At 44.1% G+C, this 20,030-nt stretch overlaps 1 protein-coding gene across 1 annotated transcript in view; it reads right to left on the bottom strand.

Moving 5' to 3' along the window:
• Window positions 1-440: 440 nt before the first annotated feature.
• The window catches only part of NIBAN1 (niban apoptosis regulator 1), a 171,613-nt gene continuing 152,023 nt past the window's right edge, over window positions 441-20,030 (bottom strand). Inside the window, exons 9-14 of the mRNA XM_043922947.1 lie at window positions 18,039-18,226; window positions 15,011-15,172; window positions 13,327-13,437; window positions 11,241-11,348; window positions 7,042-7,153; window positions 441-5,013 (exon numbers count right to left, since the gene is read on the bottom strand). Coding sequence (XP_043778882.1) covers window positions 3,878-5,013; window positions 7,042-7,153; window positions 11,241-11,348; window positions 13,327-13,437; window positions 15,011-15,172; window positions 18,039-18,226 — 1,817 coding nt within the window. The 3' untranslated portion in view covers window positions 441-3,877. The remainder of the gene's footprint in view (window positions 5,014-7,041; window positions 7,154-11,240; window positions 11,349-13,326; window positions 13,438-15,010; window positions 15,173-18,038; window positions 18,227-20,030) is intronic.

Here is a 20,030-nt window from a genome sequence, read left to right on the forward strand (position 1 = left end):
ACTAGAGCACCTGCATACAACAGATGCACAATCATTGTTTTTCAGATGAATGAATTTATGAATGAATGAGCAACTGTGGATACTGGTGAGTAAATATTGCTTTGTTTATAATTACAGAAAGAATGGATATATTGCTCAGCGTTGCCCACTGAAAACAAATTTGTTTGAACAGCAATTCAATTACATCAAGAGTAATTGCCCATTGCTGTATTATAGACCTAATCCGATTCCCACAGAAATTAGCATATGCATTTTAAAAGCATGATTACAACTGACATTAAATGACTTCCCTGTGGATTCCTTCCTGATGGCAGAAAAGTAAAATTCCGTACTACACTGACTCACTTTTCTATCTCTGAGGAGTTCCTCCCAGCTCAAGTATGACATTTGCTTAAAAGATGAAAACAGCCCCATTCCAAATAAATATGATGTCTGGACACTTTTTCAAGGACAAACATTTTATTGCAATATAGGCACTTGGCAGGGTAAATATGTGATTACAAAGTGGTTTAAGTTTATTTGCTTTATATAGTGACCAGAAAAACCAATCCACAGTGTAGATTTCCTTATTGAGGTTGCAGACTTCAGAAGCGAATTGTAAAACCCACTTGTTTACAGTAAAGAAGGTACATGTAACTGACTTTTTCAGCGAGTGAAACTGTATTATTTATTTTAGTCAGCGATGTCTTTCTCTTCCCCAAATTAAACTTGCTAGGTTAGCATACGTCATTTAGCACTTTTTATAAAGAAATCTGAGAGAATCGTGGAACCCTTTGAAATCACTAGCTCTAATCTGAAGGTTATGAAACCAGACTTGAGATTCTCTGTAGTAAAATGCAGAAGATGGTGCATGAAGACCCATAATTCTTCATACTCGGTCTCTTTCTAAAAATTTTGAACAAGCTGGAATCTTTTCCTTGTTGTCTCCAAAATGCATTTGTTTTTGAAATGAGTTTACTCTGAATAATGCAAGACACTACTGACTCTGCTCTAAGCTGCAAAGGAAAAACTGACAAGTGAATTCTTTTTTAAGGAAAATATTCTTCCTTTGTGAAAGATCAATAAAACAAAACTAGTCATGGAACTTTTGCCAAAAACCATGTCTTGAGGTTTTATGCATTTCAGAGAAATTTGTCCATAGGAGAGAGCCCCTGAGCAGCCTTCAGAGGCTTTTCCTGCTGCTTACTTAAATCACAATAACCTTGCTCCAACCTGGAAACCACTGAAGCAATCTAGACAAGTCTGTATCAAAAGCAAGAGAAACTCCCAGTAATAGGAAACTATTCCATTCAACATGTAAAACAAATAAGGAAATTTTAATGCACTTTAATTTCCTGTTCCATCTTCAGATGGAACACTCACCTGACTTAATCTAGTGGACGTGTCTCTTGTGAAATACGTACAGAAAAACTCTCTGCGTTCTCAGCTCCATCCTTCCTCTTAATATCTGGTCCCCTCTACCTGCGGATGGGTAGACACTGCCGTTCATCCATCCAACGAAGTGACAGTTACTCTCGTTTAGGGTTGGAAAAATCTCTCAGCTTTCCAAGCGGGGCCAGGAGCCCTGAGGTGAGCAAAAGGGAGGAAGCTAGAAGCTTCTACGTGGGCTTAGCCTGCACCAGGACCTCCTTGCTTGCTGATCACCATTCTCTCGGAGAGAAGGGCAGTCCTTGGGGAGGCTGGGCACTGCTCCTTTGGCTCTCGGTCTCACTGGGCAGGGCATCAGACCATCTGGCCAGTTGCCTTTTGGACTTTGGACTTGATTTAAGGGAAGACTCCCAAGGGCAAAAAGCCCAAGTAAAATATATCTCCTTGCCTGACAGCAAGCCCCAAATAGCCCCAGCACAGCGGTGTGGTGGGTGATCAGTTCTCACATTTCCTGAGGAGCCCGACACAAGCAGTTCCTTGTTAGGCACTAGGGATATTAAAGTGACTTGAGAAGCCGAGGAGCCCATTATTCAAGTCTGCATGTGTAGGAAGTACACAGGGTGACTAAACCCTAGTGTCTGTCCTTGAAGGAAGGAGCCCCTGGAAGAGACAGGAAGTAAACATAATTGCAATATTTTGTGCCAAATGCAAGGATATGCGTGATAAGGACCAGGGAGGGGAGTGACCTCTGCCTTCCACCTATAACGAGAGGATCTAAACATGCCAAGTGTTTAGATCTCCAGGCAAGAATACTGGAGTGGGTAGCTATTCTTTTGGCCAGGGGATCTTTCTGACTCAGGGATTGAACCCAGGTCTCCTGCATTGCAGGCAGATTCTTTACTGTCTGAGCCAAGGGTGAAACAATTCAAAATGAGAGTATACTGATTATTTTTCATCCCCTATGACCCAGAAATCCAAGCAATTCTTCATAGGGAGATGGAGAGAGAGATATTTTAATTCCTGGTTAAATGGTCAAACTATGGACAAATTCTTAAAAAAAAAAAACCTGATATTAACTACTTGCTGATGATTAGCAAAACAGCTCTTAGGACAATATGTTGTGATCTAATACTAAAATTTGTAGAAGGAAATTTCAAGATGTAGACCTGGGACTAAAGCTTTTAGAAAATCATCTGGTATTTTTCTGAAGGACAAGAAAATACATCTTTTTAATCTTTGGCAAGAAAGTTCATTCCACCTGTAACACTCACAGGTAAAGGTCATCCATTTAGAAAATGTATTTCCATCTATTTCCATTAAAGCAAGTTCTGGGAGAAAGGAACAGAGCCTCTTTCACTACAGTGTGAGTGCCTGGGACATAACGAGACTCAATTTGCTGAACAACTGAGCAAATAATTTCCATTGTTGGTAACATCTTTGGAACTTAATGATCTATAACTTGGTTTCTCTCTTTCTTCCTTTCTGTCTCCCTTTTACTTTCCTCTTTCCTTTCTTCTTTTATTCATTTATTCACTTTATTCCCTCTTGGGAATAAACCAGGACTGTTTCAATGGAAAGAAAGTAAGTTGTCATGTTTTGAAAATCAGTATATATATTTTTTCTTTCAGATTAAATTCCTTTGGGTTCTTTCATTTATGCTAGACAAGCACCTAATCTTTTTTTTTTTCTTTTGTTCTTTTTTGTTACTATGCCTAACACAGCATGTATTGTAGAATAGCTGTTCAAATAATGTTTAATTGGTTGGCTTTATGCTTGATAATTTAGCTAAGCTCTTTCTCTGCACTGTCTAAGGCTAATTTGGAATGCTTTCAGCCTTAAACATGCCAAAGAAATTTCCTTGCCTCATCTCATGTTCTCCAAAAAGTGATTCATTAATAAGAATTAACAAGATTAATTAGTAGGAAATTGATAGCGGCATTGGTAAGAGGCCCAGCCAGCCCCCCAGACCACAGCCTTGCTCTGCTTCCGCTCAGCCTTCCTGGGATGTCTCAGGCTGATCTCTCAGGCTCTGCGGGCCGCACACAGCAGGCGGGAGGCGCCGGCACGCACCATCTCCCTTTCCTGCAGCCTGGCTTTGGACAAACGGTGAGGCTGGATTGACAGGATCTACCTTTGCATTCTCACAGAACATGAAGAAGCCTTAAAGTGCATTAGAAGAGAATGTGCAGGGTGCCCGGCTGTCTCTGCCTTCCCCGCAGCCCCATCCCGCCCTGGGCCCCTCAGCTGCCTCTCATCCCCCACACACTCCATTACCTTTGTAATTCCTATTAAAATGCTAAAGCCATAATTCATGGGAGGACAGTTCCATCCTCAAAGGTCTGCCTCAGTGCTCCTGCCGTGTGCAACTCCCTCTGGCTTCGTTATACAAATTAAAGAAGTATTTCATGCCTTTTTTGTTTTTTTTTTTTTTGGTAACAACTTGCAGGCACCCCCCCTCCCCCTTTTGGTTGAGTTTGTTCCAAGAAAGACTTTGGCCACGTTGTCCCTTTCACTCCTCTGAAGGGGACTCTGGGGGGTCTTCTCTCTGTGTATCTAGGGTGTCGGGGTTCACGTCGTTCTCCGCCACCCACTGACACTGGGGAACGGGGTCGGCCTTCCTCTCCTGGGCATCCTCGCTAGTGGCAGGCTGGGCTGTGCTGCAGCTCCCGCCCACCGCCTCTTCTTCCACAGAAATCTGGCTTTCCCTGGGGCTGACGGGGTCAGAACGGACCATGCAAGCTTCTAGGGGCGCAGCCTCAGCCTCCACAGAGCACACGGGCTCTCCTCCTTCCAGGGCGCCCAGTCCGGAAGCACCCCCTGTGAGCTTGCTCTCAGGGGACTCTCCTGCCTCTCCTGGCTCTTCTGTGGGGTCTGGGCCCAAAGCCCCCTCACTGAGCCCCCCGCCGGCTGGCTGAATGTCTGGAAATCCTCCCGGCTCCACCCCGCTGGCCTCGGCCTTGGGAGCTGGACCATGGGCCTCCCCCTCACTGACTTCACTTTCTTCACAGTTGTCCTGACCCGAGGCAGACGCTTGACTGGCCTCTGTGTCGATTTGGGTTGCTTCCTCTTCTTTTTCAATATCTTGGGGAACAAGGGTCTCCTCATGTGTATCTTTCTCAACCTCGAGCACAGCGGACTCCTCTGGCACTTCGACGGTCACCGTCAGCAAATTTCTGAGCTCCTTCAAGGAGCCTGCGGCAGAGGTGGGTTCTGCGTCTTCCTGGGTGGGTTCTCGGTCCTCAGGAGCCTCCTCCAACTCCAGCTGTGACAAGTGTGTGCCCAGGGCGCCTGCTGGCACCTCTGTAGCCACCAGATTCACAACCGGGCCATCTATACTTGAATCGATGACCTGCCTGTCCCCATCTGGGGGAGGGTTGGACACAGGGAGGGAAAGGCCTTCCTCTCTGGCCAATGGACTAGGGGCCTCTGGCTGTTTCATCTCCCCTGCCTCCTGGAACACCTCATTATTCAGGATCTCACTCTCTGAAACTCCGGGCAGAATGGCCGAGGCTCTCCTGGCGGGGCTGGCCTGGTTTGACCCCACAGGAGTTTTTAGATCAGTGAGGCTGGACACGCTTTCACTGGGCAAGGCCATGTTGTCTTCAAACAAATTGTGTTTCTTCAGGATAGCAGCCTCCTTTATCACTGAGAGATACCAGAAAGCAAAACATAATGTTAAAACCTTGCCCTGGCTAAACTGGAATTTCTGATTTTATCCAGAAGCTCAACTCCCCTCTCAGCTTTTCTGTCTGAATTTCCCAATTTCAAATTCCAGCTTACTTCTAACCCTCTTTCAGGAAGCCTTCCCTGATGACCAGAGCCTACAGACTCACTCCAAACCCTGAACCTCTGTAATGGTCACTCATTCATTCCTTCACTCACTCATTTATTCAAACAGCACACTTTTACTGGACGTCAACTATGGGACAGGCCCTAAGAATCCAAAGATGAATGAATAAAACATGGCCTTGGCTTTCAAGGAGGTCAAATCGACTAGCATCTTTGGTATCACCCTTGGAGGCCCCACCATTCTCATTAGCTGCTAGCATGTGTGGTTGCAGTGTGTCTACTTCGACTGACACTCCTTTAGGGCAGGACAGGCCCTTATATTCCCCGCTTTCACAGTCAGAACAGTCCTGAATGTGTAATGGGTCCTTAGTACTGAGCCTGCAGAGAGAGCCTTATAAACTGCAGTGCCCAAACTAAAGGCCTCTGTCCATCCCACTAATTCCTAGAGGCCCCAAGAGGAGTAAAATCAGTAACAGGCATTTCCTCCATATGCTGTCCAAAATTTATTGTTTGTAGGTTTTTTGACTATGCCCATTCAGGTCAGAGTGAGGTGATACCTCATTGTAGTTTTGATTTGCAGGTCTCTAATAATTAGCATAATTAACATAACAATTGAGCATCTTATCTTGTGTTTGTTGGCCATCTGTACTGCACGGCACAAGGAATTCTACTTATGGTGCTGTGGTGACCTGAACGGGAAGGAACTCTAAAAGGGAGGGAACATGTGTCAATGTACGGCTGATTCATTTTGCTGTATGGTAGGAACTAACCCAACACTGAAAAGCAACCATCCTCCAATAAAAGTTAATTTTAAAAAATAATGACAACCAGCAGCTGACGTTTTTGACAATCAGCCTCTACCTCTGGCTGTGTAGGTTGTAGAGTGCCCAGCAATTTCCCACCCAAGGGGATACCATTCACATCACAGATCTGTGTATTCAGCAGAGTGATTTTCCAGCAGGCTGCAATAGCATGTCCTGCTTGAACCAAACCAGTATATCGTGAGAATTTTTTGACAGACAGCAGTCCGCCGTCTGGAGGAAGAGCGCTTTTTTCTAATTCACCCAAAGGTGCTGTGGTGGACTGGCAGTGGCCTTGACTGAGCCCGTTTTCCTGTGCAGATGCTGAGACAACATCTCTGTATTCCTTCTCTCATTGGATGAGCTACTTTGACCTGGGGCTTGTGCTTGGCCAGCTTTCTTTGTGGAGACCAGATATGTTTCAAGCCTATAGTTTCAGAGACAGCCCTCTCCTGTGTATTTCTATCAAAGTTTTCCTATCTACACTCCTATCCCGAGCAGGGCCTGATTCCACGGTATACTGGGAGCCAGAGTCCTAGTGGGACTCGCCAAGGACGGAGTCATAGCCCAGTAAATTCTGTCTGGCTGAGGGGAGGTGAGGAATGTGCTGAGAAGGCAGAGCAGCTGGGAAGCTCCGCTGCTGAATCACCTGCTCCAGGCTGGGGAGGCGTTGTAAGCCTGTGGCCAAGAAGAGCTCTTTTTCCTTTGTTCTGTCTGGAACAGCCGGAGGAGGCCAGCTGTTCTTGAGACACCCTAGGTTAATCTCTCTAACCTTAGTTTTCTCATCTGAAAAATGAAGCTTAAAATTCCCAGTTCACAGAGTTCTTATTTGGATTAAAAGCGAAATAATATCTAACGGGCCAGTGGAGTGTGAGCCAAATTGCGACTGCTCCAGAAGAAGCGGTCAGAAGGAGGTCAGCGACCCTTGCTTCTTCCATCCCTTGTCCTCTGTCTCCCCAGCTCTTGGTGTCAATTTCCTCTTCCCCTTTCATTCCTGTTCACAAAACCTAGCTAGCCTTGGTCCCCATCATGGCTATGCCCCTCTATCTAGAGCTTTCTCCAGCACCAGGGAAACCTTCCATACCTTTCAGACTTTCATCTAGGAGGATCTGATATAAAATCTCCTCATAGACATTTTCAACATGGATCATATTGGTGTGATCGGCAAAGATGTACTGCTCATATTTCTGAAGCTCCTGGAGAAGGAGAGATAAGAAGATAAAGGGGACAACACATGAGACACCAGTTTGCAGAGGAGCTCTGGAGAGGACAGCTGTCCCTCTTGTTCCCCCTTGGAGTGTGAAGCACTGGTCACCTGCTTCCTTTCCCCCAGACACCATGCCCTGGACTGGGTTCACGCTCTATGCCCTTTGAGGGGGCAGACACCAGAGACCCGGATGATTTCAAGGCCTTGTGGGTGGGTCTGGACATTTCCTTCTTTTTCTTCTTTTTTAATGCCAACAGTACTTTACTAAGGTGTAAGATATACCAAGAAAAATGCACATGTTTTAAAAGTAGAGCTCAACGACTTTAAATATATAAATATACTCAGATAACCATAACCCAGATCAAGGTGAACATTTCCATCACCCCTATACCTTTTTCCAGTCTAGACTACTCACCAAGAGATTAAGCTCTGATGTTGTGTCTATCACACGAGATTAGTTTTTCTTGTTATTTAACTTTATGTAAATGGAATTCTGTACTCTTTTTTCATGTTTGTTTTTGGAGATTCATCCATGTTGCTGCATGTATCAGTAGTTCATTCTTTTTTATTGATAAGTGGCACTCATTATATGGACAAGCTAAAACTGTTTATCTATATTCCTACTGATGGATATTGACTGTTATGAACATAATTGCTATTGATAGTCTTGTGTATGATTTTGTGGATTTAGGGCTTACTTATCTTGAGTGTATACCTAGAAGTGAGATTGCTGGGTTCTAGAGTAGATGTATGTTTAACTCTTAGGATGCGTCCCATTTTCAGGTGTGGAGAATCCCTAGTCACAGGCTCTTGAGAAACATTCTCTTCTTTCCCTCCAACTGGCCCTGGGACTCCTTGATTCTAAGACAATCCAGGCATCACACAAAATCCTTTAACACTTCTTGCTTTCCAAGTGTCTCCACGTGGCTTGCCTGTTATCAGTACAAGGTCAAGGAAGGGATCAAAATGAGCCAAGTCATATCCTCATGATTAACTCCATAATCCTTGCACCTGATAGTGCAGGATGAGGGCTCCTGACACCTGGTTCTTAGAGACCCAGGGTCTCAGCAGTGGGATGTGATGGCTTTTGCCTGGGGGGAGGAGATTTATAGCAGGCCATCAGAAGCCACCTCATTCAGACTCTCAGAGCCAGGACAGGGGGTTCTGTAGCCCAGGACTGGATCCCAGTGGGTAATAATGGGACCCCTCTCTACCCACGCTAGGGAAAGCCACAGGATGAAAGAGACATGAGCTTCCAGGACCCTGAGAGGGTCTGTGAGACAAGACTGACGCATAGATAAGTGCCACGTGGGCAGAGCACTGCTCAGGGACTGCACACCGCCCTGGACTGGCTGGGGGACCCTGGGCAAGCCAGCTCACGGCCCCGCGCCTCTCTCCTCCTCTGCAAAACGAGGTTTGTGTCTATGCCACCGCTCATCTCCCCACGTGATCTTCCACTCCTTCAGTCAGTTCAGTTCAGTCGCTCAGTCGTGTCCGACGCTTTGCAACCCCATGAATCGCAGCACGCCAGGCCTCCCTGTCCATCACCAACTCCCGGAGTTTACTCAAACTCATGCCCATTGAGTCGGTGATGCCATCCAGCCATCTCATCCTCTGTCGTCCTCTTCTCCTCCTGCCCCCAATCCCTCCCAGCATCAGGGTCTTTTCCAATGAGTCAACTCTTCGCATGAGGTGGCCAAAGTACTGGAGTTTCAGCTTCAGCATCAGTCCTTCCAATGAACACCCAGGACTGATCTCCACTCCTTAGTTCCCTGTTATTCCTCCCTCAGGACTGGGCGAAAGCATGGCTCTGGAAGTCCTCTCCGGCCCTGTAGGCAGAGTTGGGCACCCTCTTCCGAACTCGGCCACCTCTCCTCCCACACAGCTCCTGCCGTGCTCATCACAAAGCGCGCTCTGCGCCTGTGTCCCGTGTCTAGGCTGGGAAGCCCGGGACAAAACAGGGGCACTGGCTGGGCACGTGCCTGGATCATGCTCATACATGTCTGCTGAATAAACAGCAGGCCTTTGAACTTTCAACCAGCTAAGTAATTGTGTGGAACAGAATCATTCCGAGGGACACTTATCCTCTTGTGATGTGCACAACTTTACAAAACAGGTTTTCTATATTGAATTGACTGAAATGTGACACATATTAATTCCCTGGATCTGTTATATTGGAACTGAAAAAAAAAAAATCTCCCCAGGAAATTCTAATGTGCAGCCTGGGTTTAAGTACCACAGATCTTTGAACCAAGGAAAACACACTTTACTAAACTAAAGAATCTTTGCAAAAAAAAGAAAAAAAAAGAATCTTTGCCTGTAGCAGATGCTCCCCTAGTTCACCTACTCTGTAAATCCAGATGTTTTTAAATTTCTTGATACTGATACAATATTCCTCATTACTGAAAATGCCAGGCCTCAATTTCTCTCCAAACTGGTCTCTCTTGATTAAAAATCACAAGCGCCTCTTAGAAATTTGGTATAACTCTGCGGATGGCTGGAGAGAGAGGAGCAGACAGGGAGAGGGGCTGTTTTTACCCTTTTCCTCTCTTGGGAGGATGTGGCTCCAAGGCCCCCACATTGCTTTTGGGATTGGAAAAGAAAAATACCCTATACAGAACGTCTGCATGCAGACATGTCCAAGGTGGACTGAGTATTCCTTTGAATGGCTAGACTTTTCCAGCCATAAGATGGAAAATGACATAGGCAAGAGACAATCATATAGGTTGATTCTTTACTGCCCTGACTTGATCAAACCTTTTCTATGAAAGAAATTTACCCTCAAAAATAAGTGCCAGGTACTTGGTATGCCTCTGGCTCTCTGAAGAAAAACAACATGTACAGAATATAAAAAGGATCAAGGAAATTTCTGCAGTAAAATAACTCATGCAATGGACTTTAATGTTCCAATGTTTAGAGACTCTCTAAGCTGCAAAAAGCCCTTTTTAAATTCTAAAAAGCTCTTTATCATTTGTGCCAAGAGGGAGCCAGCCTTGCGAATGTTCCAGCTTGTAGATCATGTCATGAAGCAGCAGAAAAAGTAGCAGTAAATACCATTTATTGAGTGCATCCCATGTTATCGATGAATGTGAGCTGAGTTCAAACTCTGGTGGATTCGAGCTCTGTGACCTTGGTCCCATTACTTAACACCCCCTCAGGTTTCCTCATTTGTGCAATGAGGACATAAACAGTACCTCCTCACAGGGTTGTCACGAGGATCAACAAGACAGTCCATACAAAGTGCTGAGCATGTGGCAAGCACTCATCAAATGTTCACCATGTCACCCTGGTCTTCTCAGTCTTAAGAAGGATACTGCAAAGTATTACCTCCATTTTCTAGATGAAATTTAGGCCAAGAGAGAGGAAGAGGGTCTTGCCCAAGCCCCAGAGCTGACATGTGGAGGAGCTGGGACTTGAACCCAGGTCTTGACCTGGCCTCCTTAGTTGGTTCACCTATGACCCTGCTCTACAGACCTAGTCACATCTTCACAAGCACGGCAGTCACTGGTTGCCTAGTGTTCGTAGAAGCTTTAGATGGTTTTAGTTTCATTGATTTCAGTAATCTAATATTACTGAAATTATAAATATCCTTCTGAAATTGTGTGACTTAAGGTCTTTTCCGGGATGAAGTGGTCAAGTTTCAGAGGCTGTGTTGGGCCTATGGTGGGTGGGTGGGGGGAGGTCACACCATAATGAGAAGCACTCCTTAGGCACTCTATTACAACCCTTAACTTGGTTCAAACTCAGATCATTACCTTTCGAGATTCTGTCTTATCCAAGGGTTGGCAAATCCAGACAGCTGCTTGTCTTTGTAAATAAAGTTTAACTGGAACACAGACTGCACACTCATTTATGGGTCATCTATGGCTGCACTTGTGCTATCACGGCAGAACTGTGTGATTGCAACAGAAGTAGTATGGCCCTGAAGCCTAAAATATTTGCCACCTGACCACTCACAGGATAAGTGTGTCGACCCCTCCCTGGTCATCTACTGCTTGTAAGTGCATCATGACCAAAAAAATTTACTTGAACTTCATAGGCAACAAAAGCAGGTTCTGGAGTAACCCATCCCTTACTGGTTTGCACACGGATGCCAGAGCCTTCTGCAGGGTGGGCAGCGTGATTTGAACCAGCGCCTCTTGAAATATCCTCTTCCGGATGGTGCTGCTGTCGTAATCATATTGCTGTCGGTACAGAGACAGAAACATATGCTAAATACAACATCACAACCTGTTAACTTGTGCGTAAACAAAAAACTCAGCAACTCTCTTCGTCTCCCCCCCGACCCCTGCCCTCCCGTCCTAATTTCTGAGGACCCAGGTGGTGTTCCAAAGTTTCAGAGACCTTTCTGTGCGGTTCTCTCACATTTCAGGTAGAGGTTATGACTGATCATGGCCCATCTTAGCCTCCCCTCTTACAGATACGAAAACTGAGGTAAGATCAAAGCAGAGCGTTATTATAAAGTTGAAGACAAAACGAGGGGATGGGTTAAAACTTCACCACCCCTGTCCTGGGTTGGTGCATGGGAGCCATGATCATCTCCTTCCTTCACTCTACATCCTGAAAGCAGGATTGGTAGGTTGTAATGATTTCTGCCAAAGAAGAGAGTGTCTGGCTCACAGCTACATTAGCACTGTGGTATGTTCAACAAAGAAGATCAATATCTAGAATAGGAAAGATGATGTCTTATTGACACATGGAACAGCCAAGTCTAGAGACCAGGGTTTGATTTTAAAGGGGGTTCATGGAAAGGGCACAGACAGGCTGGAGCATAGTCACAGGGGTGTGTGCAGAACGGTCAGGAAAACAAAGAATGGTTACAGAGATTCATGCCAGAGATAACGTGGGGTAAAATCATAGCTCTCTTCAAACAACCAAAGACTACCATGTGGAAGAAGGGCATGAGAAAAGAGGGTAGAACTAGAATTATCAGTGGTGAGAACTTTGACTTAGCATTGGGAAGTATGTTCTCGTAGTTTAAAGTGTCCAGAGAAGAGATGGACTATCCTGAGAGGTAAAAATTGTGTTGCCATGGGAGATGGCATTGACCTTGATACTTTCTTTTCTTTCTTTTTTTTTTTTTTTTTTTTTTAATTTTTTTTTTTTTAATTTATTTATTTGGCTGTGTAGGGTCTTGCTTGCAGCACATGGGCTCTTTTGTTGCTCCTCATAGTACATGGACTTCCTTGCCCTGGGGCATGTAGGGTCTTACTTCCCCAACCAGGGATTGAACCCACATCCTCTGCATTGCAAGGCAGATTCTTAACCACTGGGCCACCAGGGAAGTCCTATCTTTTCTTTCTCAATGGCAAGTTCATTATTTTGTGTGTTACCATGGCAATTATTGCTTTTAATCTCAATGATTTAGCTGCCAGAGTTTCTTACTGCCTGTGAGGTATTAAGATCAGGTCTGAAATTCAGGGACCACCTCCTAGGCTCTGTGAAACTTTGATCTTCCATTCCAGAGCTCTGCTTAGGGAAAGTGGGTCATAAAAAATTAGTGGACTACGTTTAGGGATAGTTTTAGCTCAAAGCTCATGTAGCCTGTTAAGCTTATGTAAGTCAAGTTCTTGTGAGGATCAAATGAAACAGGATAAGTTTTTCTAAACAGCTTAAAGATATGCCCTATGTATATGCAAGCTCCTATTATTACAACTATTTTGATATACACTTATGCATGAAGCACATTTAAAACAATTTCACACAGCAGCTGTCCTTTCCTTGAAGTAGCTCCTTTGCCATGAGATTTTGAGTTTTCTAAAAACTGTTAATTTAATTGGGCTTTACTGTACTGCAAACTCTGAAGAGAGTGTGTCTTTCATATTTTCATATTCCATGCACTACCTCTCACAATTCTTTGCTTATAGTGGACAGTCAATATCAAGTCCAATTGCTACGTAAATAAGCCTAAGACATGTCACTGGTGACCAATGATGCCGAGGACCTGTGGTCCCTAAAGTAGCCACTAGATGGCAGAATAGGCACGACAGTCGAAGGGGAACTGCCGCTAGATGATTGTCACTGGTTATCAGGAAGAAGAGGCCAGGTAATATTTTGAAAAGAGCAGGCAAGTCAAAGAGAGAACTTGATATTTTCCGCTTAACAAAAGAAATGAGTCACGTTCTTGCTTCATGCTTCCCGCAAGTGAGACAACAATTTTACCTTTAAGACTCGGAGCTTAACCTTCTCAATGGCGACTGTGGTTTTGGAGGCCTCTCCTTGGAGATGTGGAGAAAGCAACTGCTCAAAAGTGAATACTGCGTTCTCCATCAGCTAGAAACCAAAGGAGCACAGAAACAGTGCAGTCAGAAGCTGGGATCGCCACCCTCAGGTCTAAGTCAGCTTAGAGAGAAAGGAGGGCATGACCATCGGAGATGGTCACTACCCTGGGAGTGACCCAGGGCAACAAGTCCTCATTCCACTGTGTGGTCTGTGAAATGCATAAGCCCACAACCACAGTGCGGTCAGTAGGAGGCTGGGAAACACACACACCTGTACCTGTATGTATACATGCATGTGCACATGTATGTATCTTTTCTTCTCATCTCTCCTTCCACCCCGCAACGGAAAACCCAAGACCATGGGATGGGGGATATCATCATTTCCTGTGGTCATTCCCATCCCCTGCAGCCAGGGCTTAAATGAAATGAGGCGGGAGGCTTCTCCAATTATTTTTTTGGCTCCTTAGCTCTGCACCTCTCCTTTCAGATGGATGTAAACCACCCCAGCACATCTCTCACTCCACTTTTCACCCTCCCACCCTACCTCTCTCCCTTTCTCTGCCGGGCTGGGGAAGGAGACAGGGTCAAGGCTCAGTGGAGCCCGTGACTGTCACACTCACGGGTTAGGAAATGGAAGTGGTTCAGATTTCTTATTCTCTGCGCTTATGCCTATATCCATTTCACCTTAGAGCAGTGCTGTCAAAAGAACTTCAGTTAAGCCGCTGGCCAATTTTGCTCCTCATTCATCTTTAATCCTTCACAATTCAGAGGTTAGATAATAAATAAAATGTGCCACTTATTCCTGCCTATAACTTTTAAGGAAAAAAAGAAATCTCCTTTCTTCCCCAAGCCTATGATCTGAAAGTATCCAACACAATAGCTTCCTCTGAGCACTTTCAACGGCATAGTGAATTTATCTAAGAATCTATCTCACTACCAGCTCCCTGCAGTGGGGTCTGGCACAATGTCCAGCCCGCAGGAAGCTCCCCAGGAATACTTGCAAAGTAGAATTGTACTTTAACGCCTTCAGTAATCACACCCTTCCTTCATTTAGAAAGCGTTAGAATATGGAACGAATTTGTGCTATTCATCTCAGTTCCTAAAGAAAAAGTTCTTTATGGGAAGGAAAAAGGAATCTATGAAGAAATCCAAATTTAAAACTGAGATTGATTGACTGATTTAACTAGACTAGGGAATTGATTCAAGCTAGTGGTTCTCCATTCTGGCTGCATATTAAATACAGGAGGAAAGAGAGTGGGAGAAGTTTTTTTAATTACAAAAAATATATATCAAAATCACTGGGAGTGTGGCCCAGACATCAGTATTTCTTAAAAGCGACCCAGATGATTCCAACATAAAGCCAACATTAATAGCACTGACTTGACAAGTCAAGTAATTATCAATTAATGCTACTCTATTTCCCTGAGACATTTCTTCTCTATGATGCTCATCAACATGGAAAAAATGAAGCCAGCTGGAACAGGACAAAACACGTCATCACGCAACATGATGACTAAAGAAACGGGCCCCGTCTCCCCAGCCACGCCAGCACACCTGTCTCATTTGCCGCGCCTGATTCTCTGCGGCCCCATCCTCTTCCACCACGGATGACCCCCCGCCCCTACCTCTTGCATGTAGTTCTGCGTCCTCTGGACCACCAGATCGATGTGGGGGAACCTAAAGCGGCTCTTGAGATCCTGAAGGTGCTCCTGAAGCAGGTTGACTTTATTATAACAAGGCTCCATCTTCACGGAATCCAGTGGAAGATTCATAAGCTGGTCTAGATGCTGCATTTTGGTGGAGGGAAAAATAACACACCTTCAGACCTAGAACTACATTACATCACTATTGTGTGTGTGTGTGTGTGCTCAGCCTCTCAGTCGTATCTGACTCCAGGGACTGGAGTTTACCAGGCTCCTTTGTCCATGGAATTTTCCAGGCAAGAATACTGGAGTGGGTTGCCATTTTCTACTCCAGGGGATCTTCTTGACTCAGGGATTGAACCTGCGTCTCTTGTGCCTCCCGCAATGGCAGATTCTTTACCACTGTACCACCTGGGAAGCCCATTACATGACTATTACATAAAGTCTAAACAATCAAACATATGTTATTATGTAAATCACTTCTCAGATCCCTACATCTGTGATATCTTCATTGTCTTATTTCCCTCCTTTGATGGGTCCCTAGGACAGCTCTCTTGCTAGGACGGAGACAGGTAGAAGAACCAACTGGACAGTGGACACATCCAAGGAAGCATTCCATGGGACTCCAGTCTTGTCAAGCTCTTGATGGACTCCAAGTACCCACTTCCAGAACCCAAGAGTTCAGCAAGTCTCTTTGGCACATGGAACTGCTGCTGGGCTCACATGCCTCCAGAGCCTTGTTTCATGAGAGACATCCCTCTCAGAAAATCCCAGGGAAGTCAAGATGGCCCCTGGACTCCTGGACTCTAAGAGTAAAGCCAGAGTCCCCGGAGCTCTCTGAGGCTTTGTCTGTGCCCAAGGGCTTCCCTCTGCTAGTAGATGCGGGCTGCAGAGGAGGGAGTGAGATAGGAAGAAGCGTGGTCTAGAAGAGGTATCCAGTTTTAAAAACTGGGGTTCCCCATCCTCTAGTCTGTACAAGTGATAGCTTGATCAATGAGGCCATACAATTCCCAGCAAGAGGACAGCAACAGACCTCATCTGCTAAAGACTTTAAGTATTACCACCACAGACTTACACTATGAGTGATTTCATCAACAGAGTGCATCCTATTTTCCAAGCCTATTTAAAAGTGATTTTAAAAACTGAATTTTGGAGTTCTAGAATAAACAAGAGGGTGGGTGGAGAAAGAGAAAACAGAATGAAGCGTGCTGAAAACACAGGCCTAGGGAGAACCGGGGAGAAACAGGGTAACTGTGAGCAAGACAGGATATACTTGCTGTCTGAGTTTCAGGTCACAGAAAAGAGATAAGTCTAGATTTCTAGATTTCTCTAAAGAAAAATTTAACAAGGGCCCACTTTCATGGTGCTTGAAAGAGGAAAATATTACTCCCTTAAGAAATGAGTTCTAGAGAACTCCACTGAAGTAGAATTAATGACCAAAACCATGCTGTCAAACTTGTCCCTTGTCACATAATTTGCAATGTGTCTACTTTTTAAAATAGCAATTAAACAGACAGGAGAGGAAAAATCTGTTACCACTTTGCTCCTGTAAGACTAGCAAAAAGTTGAACAAGTGATTCCCTAAGGCTCGTGAGAAGAAAGTCCTTTGCCAGGCACAATTGGTGGAAATGTAAAATCTAAATCCTTTTTGGGGGATGTCAATGGAGACATCAGTTAACATGAGAAAAATTCCCACCTTTCAACCTAGCAGTCCTGTCCTAGGAATCAGATTCCATATATGTAAAAACTTCAAAGTAAATGAATATATGTTACAAGGTTATTTATTGCAGCTTTTTCCTGGTGCTAGCAACATTTGGATAGTTGAATAAATCACGGTGTGTTGGTACATGAAATATTATGCAGCCATTACAAAAAATGAACTATAACATTAACTTAAAAACAGTTTCATGAGGTATTTTTGAATAAAAAAACAGAAAAGCAAAGCAGTAGATATATAATATAATCCCATTTTTCTAAGAGCAAACAACCTAAAAAGACATATCCCACAAACATGTGTTTTATATGCTATATGAGCATGGAGAAAAGCACAGAATAGCATATGCTAAGTTGACACTAGTTGCTTGAGTGGGAGGAAGGGATGTGGGGGAAGGAGGGAAAGTTAAGTTTTACAAAGGCTATCATGAGAAACTTCAAAATACTAACAAATGATCTTGTTTATATACAATTTTGTGTATGTATGCATAAAAAAAGAAAGTTGGTTTTTTGGTTTTTTTTTTTTTGGTTTTATCCACTGTCTTGACTTGCAGGGATGTTCGTCATGATACAGCAAGTGTGAAATAAAGCTGCCCGGTTACGTCTGTCACTTTAGGGTACAGCGAGTCCTCTGGAGGTCTTGTTGAACCAGACTGCTGCTGGGCCCTACCCCAGGTTTCTGATCTGGTAGCTCATCGGTGCGGCCTGAGAATTTGCATATTTAGCAGTCATATGACGAGGATGATGATACTAGTCCCAGGAACATACTTTGAAAAACACAGGTTTTTGTCATGCTTTTGGAAGCAAATTGACCAAAACACAAAATATATATAAATGAGGATATATGCATATATATTTGTACAGGCAAGGACAAAGCATGTGAAAACACATACTAAGCTATTTATATTAGTTAATTCAAGGAGTTGGAAGTGGAGATACTTTAGGAGTTGGGAGTGGGCTAGAATTAGGTGGGTATGAGCGGTGGTGATTAATTTTGCTTTTATGTAAGTATCTTTGTATACTGTTTAACTTGTACAAGCATGTTATTATTTTTGTAACATGAAAACCATTAATAAAGGAAATCAAGTAGATGGATGGATGAATGGATGAATGAATAACATGGATGAATGAATGCCAGAAAGACTAGATGAATAGATGGAAAGGCAGATGAATGGAAGGCAGGGCAGAAGAAAAGACTGGAGAGAGAGGGAGGTAGGGAAAAAAGAATGAATGAATGCAGACAAAGACCCACAAAAAGACAGAGCATTCCCACCCACTCCTTTGCTTCATACCCTACCTCCTTTAGCTGGGCACTGTCTTTGGTGGTCTGAAAGCTCTGGCTAAGTTCATCCACTTCTTTTTCAAAGAGTGAGCGCAGTTCACTGAATCCCGAGCTCACGGGTCCCATCAGCTCCTCCAGAATGGACCCCAGGAACGGCTGCACACTCTCTGCACAGCTTCTCTCTGCTGGCTGAGCCACCATTGCTGACGGAGGAAATAGCCAGGAAACTGTGAGTGATGGCAAAGCTGGATTCAGAGGCACTGGAGCCAGGCCAGGCTGGACAGTGCCCCACCGAGACATTTAACAGCCAACGCAAGCTCAAACAGGCAACACAGATGAACAGTATGTTCTGTGCCAGGACTCACCAGAATGGAAAACCATCAAAGAGAATCTCTCCTTGAGAACTCAAACAAAGAGAAACCCCTCCCCAAGATTACCTCTGCCCTGGGATGAAATACATTTTTCTCCTTGGTCCTTATGAATAGACAATGCTTAATACAAAAAAATGAAAATGCTAATGACTCATCTATTTCCTATCAATCATCACCATTATAAATTCATAGTTTGTCTTCTAAAAACACATTTATTAAGTTTTTAATTCATTTTTCTAAGAGTTAATCAGCTGATCTAATTCAATTTTCCTCCCCTCTCCTCAAGGGCCTTTTAAAAATTTCAAGTATGGTTTCTTTTTAGGCAAAATGGAAACAAATTCCAATCGGTTTGCCACCCCGCCTCCCATCCCCACACCCAATTTTTAAAAACATGCTATTTTTTCCTGATAATCAAGGATGACAAACTTAGTGGCAAAAATATAAAGAGTACAGAAAATCATAAAAAGGGACTAAAAGGTTCAGGAGGGAGGGGACACATGCGTGCCTATGGCTGCTTCATGCTGATGTACGGTGAAAGCCATCACAATATTGCGGTGTAATTATCTGCCAATTAAATTTAGAAAAGGATTTAGACAATGTAACCATACTCTTTCTTTCCAGAGGAAACACTGCTCTTTGATTTAGAAGAGGACCATGGTAAAGATCCTGATGCAGTACGTCTGGATAGGCCATGGAAATCTGTTTTTTTTTTAAGTGTTGAAGCAATTCTCATGATTTGCCTGGTTGAGAAGCACTGAGGCAGTGAACTGGAAAAGGCCTGAGCTAGCTCTGTGGATGAAAGGCTAGCTTTGTGGAGCTTGGGAAGTCACCGAGCATTCTCACAGGACCACAGAACTGAGAAGGGAAGTACAGATTCATCTTGATGTCCAGGTCCTCATCCTACAGATGGGGAAGGGGGCTGGGAGATGTCAGATGATTCGAGCAAGGTCACACCCTAACTTTCGGATCCAGATTTACAATTCAAATAGACTTCTTATTTTTTATTGGCAAACAACTTGCTTATGGTGAGAAGAATGGCCACTTTCTCACTTTAATTTGCAGAAATCTTTCACAGGATTACAAAGGATCAGACTGCCTCTTGCTCTGAAAATCTGACATGACCGATACCATTGATATTATGTACTTATAAATATTTGAGATAGAAAATATTAACCAGGTCATAGAATTACTAGGGGAAAAAAACTTTCTATTGTAAAATTCAATGAAACAATCTATGACTCCTAAAAATAACTAACTTACTTGATATCAAAATGCAAAATTGTTTGCCGGGAGGATAAATGAATTATTTATAAATTAACTCTGGGAGAAGAACTATGTGAAAAGCGTCTAATTGAAATTTCAGAGCAATCAAGATCATGGCTAATATATAGCAAAGATTTAGTAGCTGGCTGGTATGCCCTGCTGGGTAGGGGCAGAGATGGGTGCAGGAAGGGGTTGTGGGCAGCCATGCGCCTCTCTGCCAGACCTCCCCTTGCCTATGTACCAACCGTGGGCTCCAGCCCCCTCTCTGTGCCTTTATTCAGCGTTCCTTCCACCTCTGCCTTCCTTCCTCCACTTCTGTTTGTAAACATCCTACTCACCTCTTCAAGGCCAAGTTCAAATTTCACCCACTCGG

Source organism: Cervus elaphus, chromosome 14 (assembly GCF_910594005.1).
Source record: "Cervus elaphus chromosome 14, mCerEla1.1, whole genome shotgun sequence".
Lineage (NCBI taxonomy): Eukaryota > Metazoa > Chordata > Mammalia > Artiodactyla > Cervidae > Cervus > Cervus elaphus.